Source organism: Cololabis saira, chromosome 20 (assembly GCF_033807715.1).
Source record: "Cololabis saira isolate AMF1-May2022 chromosome 20, fColSai1.1, whole genome shotgun sequence".
Lineage (NCBI taxonomy): Eukaryota > Metazoa > Chordata > Actinopteri > Beloniformes > Belonidae > Cololabis > Cololabis saira.
In genome coordinates this window covers 3994958-4012019 of record NC_084606.1, presented here as the reverse complement: position 1 = coordinate 4012019, position 17062 = coordinate 3994958, and the positions used below count along the sequence as shown (strand labels likewise).

The 17062-nt window shown below is 36.7% G+C and overlaps 1 protein-coding gene across 1 annotated transcript; it reads right to left on the bottom strand.

Annotated features, from left to right (window-relative positions):
* Positions 1-4726: 4726 nt before the first annotated feature.
* Positions 4727-15722, bottom strand: LOC133420177 (butyrophilin-like protein 2). The gene is made up of 6 exons (XM_061709776.1): positions 15593-15722; positions 11335-11691; positions 10640-10732; positions 10433-10554; positions 7524-7557; positions 4727-5891 (listed from the first exon to the last, which is right to left on the bottom strand). The coding sequence occupies exons 1-6, from the start codon at positions 15681-15683 to the stop codon at positions 5728-5730; spliced, it is 861 nt and encodes a 286-aa protein (XP_061565760.1). The 5' UTR covers positions 15684-15722; the 3' UTR covers positions 4727-5727.
* Between the last annotated feature and the right edge of the window lie 1340 nt (positions 15723-17062).

Below are 17062 nucleotides of genomic sequence, written 5' to 3'. Positions count from 1 at the left end.
GTAAACACCGATAATTCATCCGATAGTCTCTTCCTGCATACGATGTTCACTTCAGGGATGACTACTGCTGCTGCTGTTCTGCCTGTCTCTGGATCTTTTGAACCATCTGTGTATATATGTAAATGACCATAGTAATTCCTTCTAATGTATGAATTTACACTGTTACTATTTCTCTCTTGTTCTTTTTCCCAGTCCAGGAGGCTCAGATCTACGTCTGCCTGTGGCAGTAGCCAAGGTGGAACAGCCGGCAACACAACAGTTGGCGAAAAACTCAACTCCAGTATTCCCATCTCCCTTGCTCTCCTCTCAACCACCCATCCAAAGCTCTTCATTTGCTTTTTCCCGTGTTCCCAGCATGGCTCAGTTGTACTTTTTGTCGGATGATTATTGTGACCTTGCAAATTTGCCCAGTATGTCATCATGAGTTGCTGTCTTCTTAATTCCAGTGACATCTCCCCCATTTCCACCTGCAATGCAGGTACAGATGTGGTTTTGAAAGCCCCACAACACACCCTCAGTGCTTGAGCCTGAATCCTGTCCAACCTCCCCAACAAAGATTTACATGCCGACCCATATGCGACACACCCATAGTCCAGTACTGATCTTATTAAACCTGTATATATAGCTTTCAAAGAAGACCTGTCAGCTCCCCACTCTGTACCCATTAAACACCTCATGACATTTATAACCTTTTTACATTTATCACCAATTTTATCAATATGTACTTTCCAGGTGAGCCTTGAATCAAACCATACTCCCAGTAATTTGAATGATTCCACCCTTTTCAGCTCCTTGCCATACAAATATAGTTTGACTTCTGATTCAATTTTCTTCCTTGTAAAGAAAAGGGTATTTGTTTTCTCTACGGAAAATTTAAATCCCCATTTCAATGACCACTGCTCCACTCTTTTAATTGTTTCCTGTAACTGTTTGACTACAAATTTCACATTTCTTCCTGTTTTCCATATTGCGCCATCATCAGCAAACAGACATTTCCCTATAGTTTGGCCAATATCTTCATATACATCATCAATCATTATTGAAAATAACAAGGGACTTATTACACTTCCTTGCGGTGTTCTGTTATCCACACCATACCTTGCTGAAAATGTTTTCCCCACCCTCACCTCTATAGAACGTTCATACAAAAATTCCTTCACCCATCTGAACATTTTACCTGTTATACCTAAACTTTTCATTTTAATCAATAAACCTTCTTTCCACAATAAATCATATGCTTTTTCAACATCAAAAAATACTGCTACCACCACCTCCTTATTGACTTGTGCCTTCCTCACCTCTGTTTCTAGACATAGTATTGGATCCATTGTTCCCCTTCCTTTTCTAAACCCACTTTGATGTTGTGATCTAAGATTTCTTATTTCCAAATAATATGTTAGCCTTTCAGTGATCATACACTCCATGACTTTACACATATGAGACGTCAATGCGATTGGTCTATAGTTATTTGGATTAGTAGGATCTTTTCCTGGTTTCCTGATTGGTACTATGACTGCATGTTTCCAACTTTGTGGTAATTTCCCTTCCTGCCAAATTTTGTTGTAAAAGTGTGCTGCTCCCTTCACCTGGAAGGCTGCGTTTATAAACTGGACCAAAACATCCACGTGTTGGACACAACCCATTACGTCATCACGTTCTATTACGTCGGTCACTACTCGTGACTCAGAACATAAACACGTCCCATATATATTGGTAACCTATGTTCTCTATAAAGTGATAAAGCCAGAGCCGGATTAAATAAATGGACTACACTAGGCAGACTGTGATTTTTGGGCCCCCCTCCATCGATGTTATTCATGAATTAAAATCTTAAACTTACCAAAGTCACTAATAAAAGTTAACTCACATTTTACATAGCATAGTCATAGTCAAGTTGGTTCTTTGTATTCCAAAATAAGTCATGTGTTGTATATTAAACAGTCTATCAGACTATTTTTAGATTTTTATTATTTATACGTTATTACAACGCTCTATTAAATGCTATTAAATTATCCTTATCTTATCGATTCGAGTGTCATTGTTAAGGTATTAGTACCAGTAAATCACCAATAGATGTCAGCATTGCTATGTAAACAGAGTAAAATAAGATAAATGTTTTAAGCTATTACATTTTGCAGAAAATCTTAATTAAATGTGTTGATTCAATTGAATAGTTAAATAAGAAGTCAAATCTACAAAGAACAATAAAATTTGCAGTAAGACAAAGTGTGCTGTAGTATGTATGTGTATGTATGTATGTGTATGTATGTATGTGTATGCGTATCTGTATGCATATATATATATATATATATATATATATATATATATATATATATATATATATATATATATATATATATGCCTTAGGGTTTTACCGGCATCAACCATTAATATGTGTGCAGACAAAAAAAAAAAAAAAATTTTTTTTTTTTTTTGTTCCTCTTTCTGAGCCCCTCCCCTGTCAATCGGGCCCTAGGCACAGGCCTAGTTTGCCTTTGCTTTAATCCGGTGTTGTATCGAGATCAGTTCCCCCGTCGAGATGTGTTTCCCCCTGGTCCCGCCCCTGTCCGAAATGGCCCGAACGGTCGTGCCAAAAAGTGTTTAAAATGGTCAAATATGATGATATCAGCCTGTAAATCCCAGGACTTATCTGTGGTGGTGAAAGAAGTCAGCAGTATGAATTTGAAAGAAGTGTGAGCCTCCCTTCATGATAAACAGAGGGGGAACGCATTCTGACAGCAGTATTTCAAGCTGTAATCTTCCCAGGGCCCTGTCCCAATACTCCCACTATCCCTACTTTTCAGCACCACCCCTAAATTTTGCTTGCTACGTCACTGCGTGGTTTACGTTCGGGTACGTAAGCGACTGCGTAGTTACGTTTGCACATACGTCACACCATATCAGGAAGCCCAGAGATAAAAGCTGTTTTAATTTCCGCCTATTCTTCTGTCAAAAAAAAACAACAATTTTATATTATTAATCTTATTATACTTTTGACAAAATGGTTTATTCATAAATCCCGGTATACTAATCAAAAGCCTCTTTTTTGTATTTTTGACATACATTACATTACATTAGAACCATTAGTCTCTCCACCAATGCAAAGGTCGTCAAGACCTTAAGTTTATGTCTCTTTTCAATGTATTTTTGTAGTTCATTGTTTCATTGTGTCCTGATTTTCCGCCGCTGAGTTTATGTCTCCCCCTGGCGGTGGATCGTGCTGTTTGCATCTTGTCTTTCAATTAAAAAAAAGAAAAAAAAGTTTTAATTTCCGCTGTAGCGCTGTTAATATGCTACTTTATTAAGTTTTAATATTTTTTCAGGCCTACAAGTAACCGTTAGGATCCCCAACCTGGGCTCAGTTTATCCAAATAACGCCTGTTAAGAAATTTGATCTGATGTTTTCGGGGATGAGAAGAGCCGCCGGCGATTTATGGTTCCGCATTAAATCAACGCAGAGTCTACGGCGTAGGGGACGGCGTACGGCGCGCGTCGCCGCGTAACCTACGCTGTAGGCTCTGCGTTGGTGTAACACGGAACCATAAATCAGCCTTTATTCTGGCGAGGTTTGGAAAAGACTTTGCAACAACGGGAAAGCAAGTGATTATGTACATTCACTGAGTGAATATTATGAAAGTAAAATATATATTTCTCGCTAGAAATGTAATCAAAACGCATTTTTATGCAGAAACTAACTCACAATATTGATTTTATTCACTAAAAAATAAGACATGTCCGCCATGTTTTTTGTTTGATTCAGTCTGAAAATGATGACGTGAAGCATTCTGGGAAATGAATGGTGAGTCAGCATCTGAAATCCCTCTCTCTTTAGGGCTAGATTGATACACACAAGCCCTCGTTATGTCCACTAGCCCTAGATGCAAAGAGGAATTGGGACACCACTACCCTCACGGGAACGCACAAAATTTAGGGTTAGGGATGAAAAGTAGGACTAGGGGGGGGGATTGGGACTGGCCCTAAAACCCAAACTTTCAGTAGACAGTTTGGTATTAAAGTAATTGCTCTGTGCAAGTTTAAACTAAAGTGTTATAGCGTGGGTTTTTGAAGAGGAGTTTCATGGACGGAGCTTTAGATCTGTGAGGAGGAAGAGGTTGGAAGAGTGTGGTGTTAACGTCATCTCGTGGTGTATTGGAACATTCCTGGTACCAGGAATGAGAAATGCATGATCAGAAAATGTACACGGGTGAAAAGTGGGCGATCTAAGAGCCTGTAAAATAAATAAATAAATAGATAAAATGAGGGTATTGGTAAAGAAACAATAAGTATCTTCTCGGCACTGCTAAGGTTCAGAATCATAAACATGTTTATTTGTCAAAGTCAGGTCAGACAAGACATGGAATTTAACTCTTATTTTCGCTCACTCTACAGTAAATACGTAATAGATAAATGACAGCTCTTATTAACATATATACCATTTTTAAAAAGTGAAAGGTGCAGCAGAATGAGGTAGATAGTTATTGGAAGGTGCATTGTTATGATATATGATTGTGTCAGAATTATTATTATTGGACAGTGATTGATTACTCTGAGACTAAGAGTGATGAGAGTTCATCATAACAAGTTTTATTAGGTTTATTAACTTCACTTTATAAACATTAGTGTCACAGAACAGGAATAAATATGAAATGAGAAACATTCAGACCCTTTAAATGCAGCTGGAAGCAGGAAAACAACTTCCTCAGAGGTAGCGACCAAGGACACACAGTAAATAATAATATATTTTATTTATAGGCGCCGTAAAAAAGGACGATAAAAAAATCAACCAATTAAAAAACAAAGTACAAGACGTAAAACAAGAGTAAAGTGCAATAGTGAAGTGAAGAACTGCTGGGTGTGAGGGACGGACGGAGGCGGGAGCATAGATGGATTCTTTAAATAAAACTCTTCCTAACTTTTTTCACAATTTCTTTTCCTGGAAATGATGGTATTTTTCAAAACCTAGAGGGGGAAATATTGAGAAAAAAGTCGAAATTTTGAGAAGAAAGTCGAAATTTTGAGAAGAAAGTCGAAATTTTGTGAAAAAAGTTGAGAAAAAAGACGAAATTTAGAGAAAAAAGTTGAAAGTTTGTGAAAAAAGTTGAAATTTTGTGAAAAAAGTCGAGAAAAAAGTTGAAATTTAGAGAAAAAAGTTGAAATTTTGTGAAAAAAGTCGAAATGTCGAGAAAAAAGTCAAAATGTTGAGAAGTAACTCCACTTCTCTGTCACTCCAAACCAAAGACTCTCGTTCATCTTGGAAGTAACTGGAAGTTACTCGTGTCATTTGTTGATGTTTTTTTCCAGGATTCTGATTGGCTAGCATGACTTTATCTTCTCGTTACACTGCCCCCTGTAGGTTTGGCTGCTCATAGCACCTTAACAGATATTTATGCAGGTTCCTGGAAATGATGGTATTTTTCAAAACGTAGAGGGGGAAATATCAGTTTTTGAGAAATACCCGGCTCTGTGGAAACGTGGCCTTAGTAAAACATTTAGAACCAGCAGCTGCAGCCTGGAGGCGGGTGAAGGTTGAAGGTTGAAGGTTGAGGTGTGTTCACGCCCAACAGAGCGTGGTTTTCTGGTTTCTGCAAGTCCTCCAGCAGCTGCCGACTCCCCGTCACGTCCGTCTCATCGCTCTCTCTCAGGGTTCCACCCAGAGGAAGGAGGTTTTCTGTTTCAGTTCAGTTTTATTCATGTTGCATCTATAATGTCAATAATAGTCTCAGAAAGTCAAACGTGGCCCGATGGGCGGTCCAGGAGGGCCGACGTCGTCAACGCCCCGTCCGAGGAGAGAGCGTCTCCGTCTGACGTGGCGGGGTCGTGTTTACGCCAGGATGTCGTGAAGGCTCGGCAGACGAGATCCGGCCAGCGGCGGCTGCAGCATCCTGCACAACCTTCACACGGACGAGGGAAAGGAAAAACGTCAAACTCCAATCCAAGCAGTCTCCACTAGGGGTGGAACAATATATTGTGCCACGAAATTTCGTGATACAAAAACGGCACGATACGTGTCGTGGAGTTGACAAACTGTAGCGCGATATTGGGTTATTATTGTTATCCTGCGTGTTTTTTTTTTTTTTTTTCCATTTACCGGCCAGATTTCGGTTTGCTACTCCTCCTACAGATTTCAGAGGACCCAGGCGAATCTTATAACAAAACGTGTGGCTCGATTGGGAATAGTGTGCTATGACTTTTGGTGTTGAAATTCCCATTTTTCCCAAAGTTATTCCCAAAAGAACGGCCAACAGAACCCATTCAAAGTGGATGGGAGGAGGTAAAAAAAAAAATCACCTTTTTTCTGAGTCACCTAGCTTTCTCATATCTGCACGTAGAAATGTTATTCAAACTTCAGAACGTTGGAAAACTTCTCTTTTCTCCAAAAAAACAAACATTTTTCTCCTAAGATGTACACTTTACAAAATATGAGCACTCAAGCGAGGACTGGAAATCACTTTTTCGTCTAATCTAGAGTGCGGATGTCGGTTGGTAGAGTGGCAGAAACAGTAAAAAAATAACCCAAATTTTTATTTGTAACTCAAGCTCACGGCCAAACCGTAAAAAGGAGACAAATAATTTTTGGTCAGAATGTAGACATAGGTGTTGGGATTCATAAAATGTGATTTTGACAGGCGAGGTATGCACAAAATTTAAACGGTGGGGACAAGAGCGGCGCCAATACCTGTCTCAGTCCCCATTGACTGCAATGTAACCAAAAGTTTTCTTCAAAAGAATCTCACGCTGTCTTCGCACTGAGCTTACTCACTCATTTTAAGGAATATCTGAATAGAAATTAAGATTGACAGAATCTGCCGGGTTCTGTGTCTCTCACAATGTTTTCGGTTTTTGGCTACGAGCTACGGTTTTATCACAAATCGGAGCTATTTGAGACCTTGTCAGAAGCCACAATCTGGGTTTTTCTCACAGCAAAACCAGACGGGTTCTTCAGTGAGGTTCTTGTTGCCGTGGCAACCAGAACTCCTGAGCTGCTGACTGATTCTTTCAGCCACAACTGGTCACATGACTCAGTCACTAAAGTCTTCAGATAGGCTGCGTCCGAAATCGCACACTTCCACCCTAATGAGTAGCAAATGAGTATGCAAGATTTTTTAGTGCGTCCGAAACATTAGAACGTACTCCTGGTGGAAAATGGTTGTCCTGGCTTTCTCTTTAAAACTTAAACAGTTATAAAGAATTACAAACTGTAACAATAGGGCAAACGCACAGCATTGTTTTGTATTTTGTGTCTTTCAAATAAAAGACCATTTTTTCCAGTCATATGTTCCTCATTCAAGGTTGTTAAAAAGATACTGCTATAATATCGTTATCATGACCTCAATATCGTGAATCGTACCGTATTGTGAGGTTAGTGTATCGTTACACCGCTAGTCTCCACTAACTCAGAGTTTCTCGGTTCCCTAAAGGTTTGGTCCGGAACGCCCGCCGGGTCGGAGGAGAGTAATTCTAGTAATTCCACCGTTAACGATCTTAACGAGGCAGAAGTGACGAGTCAGACTCGTTTCACTCACATGTTTCAGAAGAGACTCGTCCTCCAGCTTCACACTGTAAAAACAAGAGGAGAAAGTTCAGCTCATCTTCTAAACTGCTCATAAAACCAGGATTCAGTAAACGCCCGCGAGACTCCGCCCTGCCAGCGATCGTCTGGATGATTGATCGGGGATCAATTCATCCATTAAACATTAAAATAAAAGTAAAATGTATTTCTATAGCACCTTTCACAGACAACAGAATGTCACAAGGTGCTTCACAAAAAATAAAATAACACGAATAAAACACTACAATAAAAGTAGAAATACGATGAAAACAAGACAATACCGATAAAATCTCCTAGAATAAAAGTTCATAAAGTCAACATGGTCATAAACAACCGTCTCATTACTGATGTTTAAAAGCTCGGAGAAACAGGCGGGTTTTAAGTTTGTTCTTAAAAGCATAGATGGAGTGAACTTTAGTCTGGAAACTGATCATTTTAAGCCTGGATCAGAAAAACCTTTTTTTGTTGTAAAAACAACTGAGTTGGGATAATTGGTAATAAAATCAAGAGCCTCTGTGATGCGTTTAAATTCGTAGGAATTTAGGTTTGACGCACTAATTTCTCTTCTAGACCCCGTGGACGTTTAATCACGTGGAATCTGTTTGCACATCCAGGTGTTTGACAATAAAAGCCGCGCTGAACGGTTTCTAATTAAATTAACCTGCGGATGAAACTGTGGAACAGCCTGAACTTGGAGCTAAAACAAAGTAGAAACATATCACCATTTAAAAAAATATAAAAAGAAACATTATATTCAAAATACAGATGTGAATAAACATGTAGATATGAACATTTATTAATATATGTAGATACATAGACATATATTATGGATATAGATATGTTATATGTAGGTATGTATATGGATATATTGAGTTATATTATACATACAGTATTTATATATTTATATCTCTATTGATATATAGTTATATGTAGATATGTTGATATATATATTTATAGTAATTTTTATGTATATAATTGAAGGTAAATATATGAACCAGTATATACAGCATATCTACTCTTATATAGTTATTCAAGTATATTGTTACACCATTACTGTCTATTCTCTATTATATTGTAGTATTATAGTAAAGTAACGATAATGTAATACTATGTGTAAATGACCTTTAATATGACTATTTTTGTAAATGTGTTTTTGTGTTTGTTTTCTTATTGGCGTTGTTTGGAGCCAGGCTTTTATTTTGTTATATATTAAGACGAATATTTAGTGCTTTTATTTTGAAGGCGTCTCGCCGAGAACTTCAGCGCTCCGCTATTTAACGGTTAATGTTTAACGGCTGTAGAAACGTTTTCTGCAAGACTAAACTAGTGTCGGGAGTGCTAAAGTGTGCCTAACCGACACAAAAAGCATCTGGCTGATAAGGGGCACAAGGTTTGTTTTCTTTGTACATTTTATACAGTTTATGTTGAGTTAGGTTGTCCGTTACTGTCATTTATTGTGGTTAACGGTTTTGCCGACCCAGCGAGCTGCTGTGTCGGCCTGTATTTGAGTTGGATGAAACTTGTATGTATATAGTAAGAGTAACTTTGTTTTATTTTATTCCTTTACAGCTCTTACGGTGTGTTAGCAGTGATTTTACATTGAAGGAATAAAAACATCTGTGAACCATCAGTTAAAGAGTCAACCGTCATCAGTCGGGGATGCTACACTATGCATTCTAATTACTTCTATTATTACATACATACATAGTAGCAACTAAATGCTCGGCGTTTGTTTTGTTTTCTTTTGTTTGCTTTGAATTGTTCTGATTTTTTACAAAAATATGTATAAAGACAAGATCGTAAATAATTATAAATAATTGGCATAGCCACATTATGTAGATTTATTGCAAAATTATGGATAGAATGATGTGTGTATTATGTCTATGGAAGGGTGCATGTATATGAATGCTTATGTATGCATGTATGTGTAGATGAGTGTATATGTATGCACATGTATGTATGTCTATACAGGTATAAATAAGTGCATATATATGTATGTATGTATGTGTGCACAGCAATCTACTGTATATATAGGTGGGTTTGGTGTGTGTGGGTGAATGTACTATATGCATGTGTGTAAATATGAACATCTTGATGCTGTTAAGCCCAGATAGGCCAGTTTGAGCAACATTTATTTCTTTTTCTTATTTATTTACTTTGTTTCTTTCTTTCTCTCATATATAATATATATATATATATATATATATATATATATATATATATATATATATTTTTTTTTTTTTTTTTTTTTTTTTTTTTTTATTTATTTATTTTTTTTTTATTTAATTTTTTCTCTCCTCATGTAGTTATTTTGTTTTGTTTTTTCAAATCTTGCACTATAGTGGTTACATTGTGTTAAAAGGGTAGACAAAATAAGCTTTGGCTTCAGTCTACACCTTTGGTCCTTGTTTGATATACATGCAAAAAAATACATTGTATTGACTACTGACTTCTATAACGTGACCAAATAAACATATCAAATCAAATTTTGACTATATTTATATAAACATATAATTGAGTATGATATCACTGTATTGAACAATTATTAAAGTAGGGGTGTTTGGTTATGTGTGTTTTATAAGTAAGTTTATTGAAACTCTTGTTATATCTAAGAATGTATGTAAGATTCTGGAGTAGGACTGGGTAAGTGTTTACTTCAATCCTACTCCTTTTGGAACACACATATATATATATATATATATATATGTATTCTGTTTTTTTTTTTAAACTTTTTTGTACTCATGCATGTTCGAAATAAAATCCTCAAATCAAAATAAAACTCTTCCAAACAGTGACTTTAAACATTAGTAACGGCGGTTAGAAATCTGAGCCTGGTGACTAAAGCAGATGACGTCAATAAAAGGAAACACGAGTGATTCTCACGTTTAGTTTCTCCTGCTGCTTCCCCCGGCGGTTTCTAACCAGACCAGCGCCGGCGGCAGAAAGAGCCACGACGAAGACGAGCGCCGCAGACGAGATCCAGACGGGGAGTCTGGACCGGAGATCTGTGGCCACAGGAACAAACAGAATCAGTAAAGACAGAAGAGTTTCAGGACGATGACGGTGTTGGGGGCAGAGCCGCCGTCTCACCGTCCGAGAGCGTCTCGTCTCCTGGACGTGGAGTTGAAACGTCGCCTGGAGGCCGCGGCGTTCCCGTCGTCGGGGTTCTGACAAACATCGGGTCTAAAACAAGAGAAGTTACAGTGAATCATCAAATATTTAAAAGACAACTGAGTCATTAAACCAGAAAACGGTGTGAAACTGTGATGACGTCACTTGCTACTGTCACTCGTCTAAATGCAGGTTTGTTAATATGTTGTTTATAAGATAATCTGTTGTTAAAGGGCCATTTCTAGCCTTGTTATGTCAAGTGAATTGACAAATAATAGAAAAACGGTAACAGTCCAGTGTTTAAGTTTTTATTATTAATGTCCATGGACCACTGGTTCTTGGTAACTGTACCAAATATTAATGTCCATGGACCACTGGTTCTTGGTAACTGTACCAAATATTAATGTCCATGGACCACTGGTTCTTGGTAACTGTACCAAATATTAATGTCCATGGACCACTGGTTCTTGGGGTAACTGTACGGGTCACTGTCAAGTCCAACTGACGTTAATTTAAGCCCATAATCAGCTGTTATCCCGTCTTCTCCACTAGTTGCAGCTGTTTTTGCTGATGTTTTACCACTCAGTGCAGTAAGGGGTTGGTCCAGTGGGGAAGTGACGTCAACGCAGACCTTCTATTAGACCAGAAAAGGTTGTGAATCTGCTTGTTCTCACCAACCACGAGCCGGACGCTGGCCGCTTGGTTCAGGTAGGGGATGAAACACCTGAAGGTGCCGTCGTCGTCGGCGCTCACGGCCCTGATGGTGAGAGACACGTCCCCGCGGCCCAGGCCGTCCCGGGACAGCGACGTCCGGCCCACGTAGGACGGCGTCATGATGTGGCGCATCTCCCCCCCGTTCCTGTACAGGTGCACGTAGGTCCTGGGCCCGAGCGCCGGGTCCTCCTGGCTCCTGGACCACTCCACCGCCCGGCCCTGCAGGTCCAGCTGGGGCTCCAGGCGGCACGGCAGCAGGACGTCGTCTCCGGGGGCGGCCGAGACCAGACGGGACGACACGATCAGCCGATGTTCACCTGGGGAACCAGGGAGGAGTCAATTCAATTCAATGTATCTATGTATTTGTTGACAGGGACTGTACATGTTGATGAACACAGGTGTAAATATGCATGGTTGTAGCCATAGGTTAATTTCCACCAGTCGTTCCTGCGGCAAATCAATGCCAAACATAAAACATAAAATTGGACACCAGAAAACAAGTTAGGCAAGATATAGCGATGAAAGACAACATTTAAAAACACGACTAAGCTAGATAAAATCAATAAAAAATAAAAACATGTTACAATTGATACCAGTAAGTGACCGTCATGTTTAGAGTGCTAAGTGCTTAAGTGCAAGAGATTTAAAGTGTTAATAGAGATTACACATCGTCCCATTATTTCTTTAAAGTGCTCCAATGCTCAGATTTGTATAGTGCTAATTAGTAGTGGGAAGAGAAAAAAAAAAAAAAAAAAATCGATATTGCAATATATTGTTGCGCTCTCTGTCGCAATAAATAATCGATAAACTGACGGCAAATATCGATATTTTATTACAGCACATAATGGATTTAAGCAGTTGTCACCGCATTAATGTTCATGCACTTTAATTTGTCCAGCTGTTCAGTGTTTACATTTACAAGCCTAGGAGGCAGTGAGGCAAATATATACAAATGCACTTTCTTTGTACATTGTAAAAAGTTTTGGCATTGAATAAATGCATAACTACAGACGTTTTCCTTTTTATGGGTATTTTTTCTTTTTCAGTCACATATATCGTGATATATTGTTGATGAAATTTCTTACAATATATCGAATATATGGTGTATCGTGACATTATCGTTATCGTGGTACACATATTGCCACATTATTGAATCGTGAGATACCCGTATCGTCCCACCCCTAGTGCTAATGCATATTGAACATCGATTTCTTGCATTTTAATTACTTTTAGTGCTCAGAGTTGTAAAGTGCTCATGCATATTGTGTTTGCCCTATTGCACTTATTGCACAAGTTGAAATTATAGCATTATTATTATGTATGGACCATTGTACATATACATACATACATACTGAAGGTATATAATGATACAGTGACGGGTCACGACAGAGAGAGAAAAAAAAAAAAAAAAAACTAAATTAGCAATTAATGTTCACACCTTTGGTTTTCCTTCAGCCATATTTTAAGTTTTGATGTTGTTTTGATGAATTGATGTTCAGCTGGGGAACCAGGGAGGACAGAAAGTGACGCTAAACACATCAAATAACCGACCGCTCTTGCGAGTGGGACCCAGTCATCAGGCCTGTGCTGAAAAAAACAATTCTAAATCGATTCTCATATTAATTCCTAAAAATCGATTCGTATGACTAAAGGCCAATTTTTTTTTTCATCATTACATTACAACTTTTGGTATTTTTTTGTTTATGCCCTAATAAAAAGGAATGTTTTGTTGGACACCAGAATAACTACCGCCATGTTTTTGCCTTTAAATATGTTTAAAGGTATGAAAACATTAAAGGTTTTCAGTTATAATTGCATAAATTGTTTATATTTCATTACTTTATATACTGTCTTGGGGTTACATTTGCATAAAAGGCTAAAAACCAAATTCTCAAAAATTAAAAGTCGAAAAAGGCCGCAATGGAAAAAATTTAAACAGAATGCGGGAAAAAATAAAATCGATTTCCTCCGTCTCCGTTTCCTCCCTGGATTTGTTTGGTAATTCTGACCCACATGATGTTTCTGTTTCAGTTCTATCAGCATTCTGGGAGCTGATTGGTCCTTACAGCATCATTAGCTGCAATACTTGCTGTTTAATCTCAATATAATACTAGTATTAATATGTTGCAGAACTACAGTCATATAATTCATGCAACAGCTGAAAAAACTGTTTTAATAACACTAACCCAAATCAATATTGGAATCAAATCGGATCAAAGCGTGATAATCGATTCTGAATCTTAAGAATCGGAATCGAATCTTTGTATCGATCCCTAGCCCTGATAAGCATGACTAAGCATAAATTACATAGAAACACCAGCAAAAATATAAAAAAAAAATTAAATAAATAAGGATTTAATCCAGATTTAAAGTAATTAAACCTTCATATTGTTCAGTTTTTATATGTTTTAAGGATTTAAAGTACTTAAACCGTCATATTGTTCAGTTTTTATACGTTTTAGGGATTTAAAGTAATTAAACCTTCATATAGTTTAGTTTTTATATATTTTAAGGATTTGTTTTTTTTTATGTTTTAATATTTTTTTTTCAATTGTATTTTTCAATTTGTTATTAAGTGAATTATTCAAGTTTAATCCACTTTTTTTTGTAAATTCTTTCATTTAATCAGAATTTAAATGACATATTTGGGTCAACGTGTAACAAACATGACTCAGCATATATTACATAGAAACACCAGCAACAATATTAAAACAGAAAATGTAAATAAAAAATGATTTAATCCGGATTTAAAGAAATCAAACCTTCAAATTGTTTAGTTTTTACCCATTTTAAGGATTAGATTTTTTAGTTTTTTGAGTCCTCTTTTTCTCCTCTGTTATTTTTCTCTTTTTCCCTCTGGCCGGTTTGTTTCCAGCAGCTCCTGCTGGCGCCCCCTGCTGGTGGAAACGCGTGGCTACGCCGCAAATCTTTGTTAACAGAAATGTTGAAATGTAATATTTATTCTACACGTTTTTTTCTGTCAGGGTGGTAAACCCCAAACTGCCGTTCAGATCAACCTCGGGTCTCCTGAGGGATTCCAGGTGTCAGCGGTAATTTCCCTTCGGTAAGAGTGAAACATTTCATTTCCATTTCCATTTTCACTGGGTTTCCCCCAGCGAGTCAAAATTAAATACTTAAATTAACCCTTGTACTGTCTTTGGGTCAAAATGACCTAATTCTCCTGTCCTTCTACAACACACACACATTGAAAGAAGGATAAAATAAAAAAAGTAAAATATATTATGAGAAAATATAAACAGTATATACAGTGGAATAAAAATAAAGGTAGTGCAGTACGAGAAGAAAAAAAGCAGGTAGGATGTGTATGAGGTAGGGAGATGTTACACATCTTATTATAAATAAATGTATGTATGCATGTATATGTATACATGTGTGAATACGTGTGTAAGTAGATATATACATAGATATAGAGACAGTATGGTGTAAATAGGTATATTTATATAAATATTTATATGGGCATGTGTGTACAAATATTTAGAAATACTCAACTATGTGTATGTATGTATGTATAGGTAAGTGTGTGAGTATAATTATAGTGTAGTTAGTTATTATAAATACGTGTTAATAAATGATTAGTGAATGGGGGTAGGATTAAATAAGTTTACACTTCTTCCTACTACTTTTTGCACATGTAAATTAAGATATTAAGTGTTAAAGGATGAAATTCTTTGTTCTGTTTGCTTATCTTCTCTTTAATTGTTGTCTTTTACATGTACAAAATAAAATACAATAAATGTACCAATATGAAATAATTTGTCATTGGAAAAGAAATAATATTTTACTAAGTCATGTTGTCTTTCTGTCTTTGTCATTAATCTATTTAACTGAATATTTTATAATTGAAGTATTTATTTATCTAATTTTGAATGAAACGGTGTTCCGCCGTGACGTCACGTTGCTTAGCAACACTGATAAATAAACCACGTTCCTCAAAGCCACAGCGACCGAACTCCATTGAGATTTTTCACGTTTTTACGTTTAGTACTTCATTGCCAAGCTATTTACAGCCGAATTACCTTCAAGTTTAAAACCAAACTGTAGAATAAGTTCTTATGGGACATTCGGCGATGTTAGTTTTATGAAAACAAGTGAGTTAATTCTTCACTACAGGTTATTACGGTACTGACAGCTTTTTTACGCCCCTCGCTTCATAACTAACACGTTAAAATGCCAATAAGAGTTAGTAAATGCGTTTACCTTGAACGGGACTCCGAAGGAAAGCCAAGCAGAAGATAAAAACCCGAAGTGATAACGTCCTGACAGACTTATTAGATCCAGTGTCGCCCATGTGCTTAATCCAGCGAGTCCGTCTTGCTGCTCCCTTCGCCTGGAAGGCTGCGTTTATAAGGCTGAACCAAAACATCCACGTGTTGGACACAACCCATTACGTCATCACGTTCCATTACGACAGTCACTACTCGTGACTCGGAACATAAACACGCCCATATATATTGGTAACCTATGTTCTCTATTAAGTGATAAAGCCACTAATCAATGCATTAGAAACATTATTCAAAGAGACTTTGTTTCTAAGCCTGCAGCTGTTTTCTACTGGAATGGTATTTATAATGACATAGATTGGAAGAATACGACGGAGTATTAGGGCCAAACTAAGACAAAAAAAAAAAGGAAAATTACGAGAATAAAGTCATAATATTATGAGAATAAAGTCGTAAAATTACGAGAATAAAGTCGTAATATTACGAGAATAAAGTCGTAATATTTTGAGAATAAAGTCGTAATATTACGAGAATAAAGTCGTAATATTACGAGAATAAAGTCATAATATTACGAGAATAAAGTCGTAATATTACGAGAATAAAGTCGTTATATTAAATATATTATAAATATATAAATAGAACTTCACAAGATGCTCAATATTCCTCATTTTAACACAGAGAGAAGATGCTCTTCCTGAGTTCTCATAAATTATATTCTAATAATATTACAACTTTATTCTCATAATATTACGACGTTATTCTCATAATATTACGACTTTATTCTCGCAACATTATGATTTTATTATCGTAATTTTACGACTTTATTTTCATTATATTATGACTTTATTCAAGTAATTTCCAATTTTATTTTATTTTTTTGTCTTAGTTTGGCCCTAATACTCCGTCGTAGAAGAACACTTGGATGTTATCAAGGAAGTTTTGTATCACAAATACAAATACAATGTTATCATGGTAACTTGTCACAGCAAGGGTGGCAGCGCTCCGCTCCGCTCTTTCTCGTTTGTTCTGGCCACTCCCGAAGATTCTACAAGTGGAAGAATAGTTTAGACAAAAGAATGTATCTGTGGAACATAAATCACATGTAGATAACATTATTATTATATAATAACATGTATGGAGTAGTGATGGAAAAGAGAAAAGATCATTTGCCGAGTTACACAATTCTCATAATGGCCAAATTCTACATTCACAAATGGAAATTCATGAAAACCCCACCTATCTTCAATGTAATATTGTGGCAGGATGAGGCTCGACTCATCTAATATAATATAATATAATATAATATAATATAATATAATATAATATAATATAATATAATATAATATAATATAATATAACGAATTTAAGTTGTACTGTAAATCCCTCAAGTATATGATCTTCAAATCTGCGAACAAACTTCTGAATTATATGCAGTGTTATAAATTAA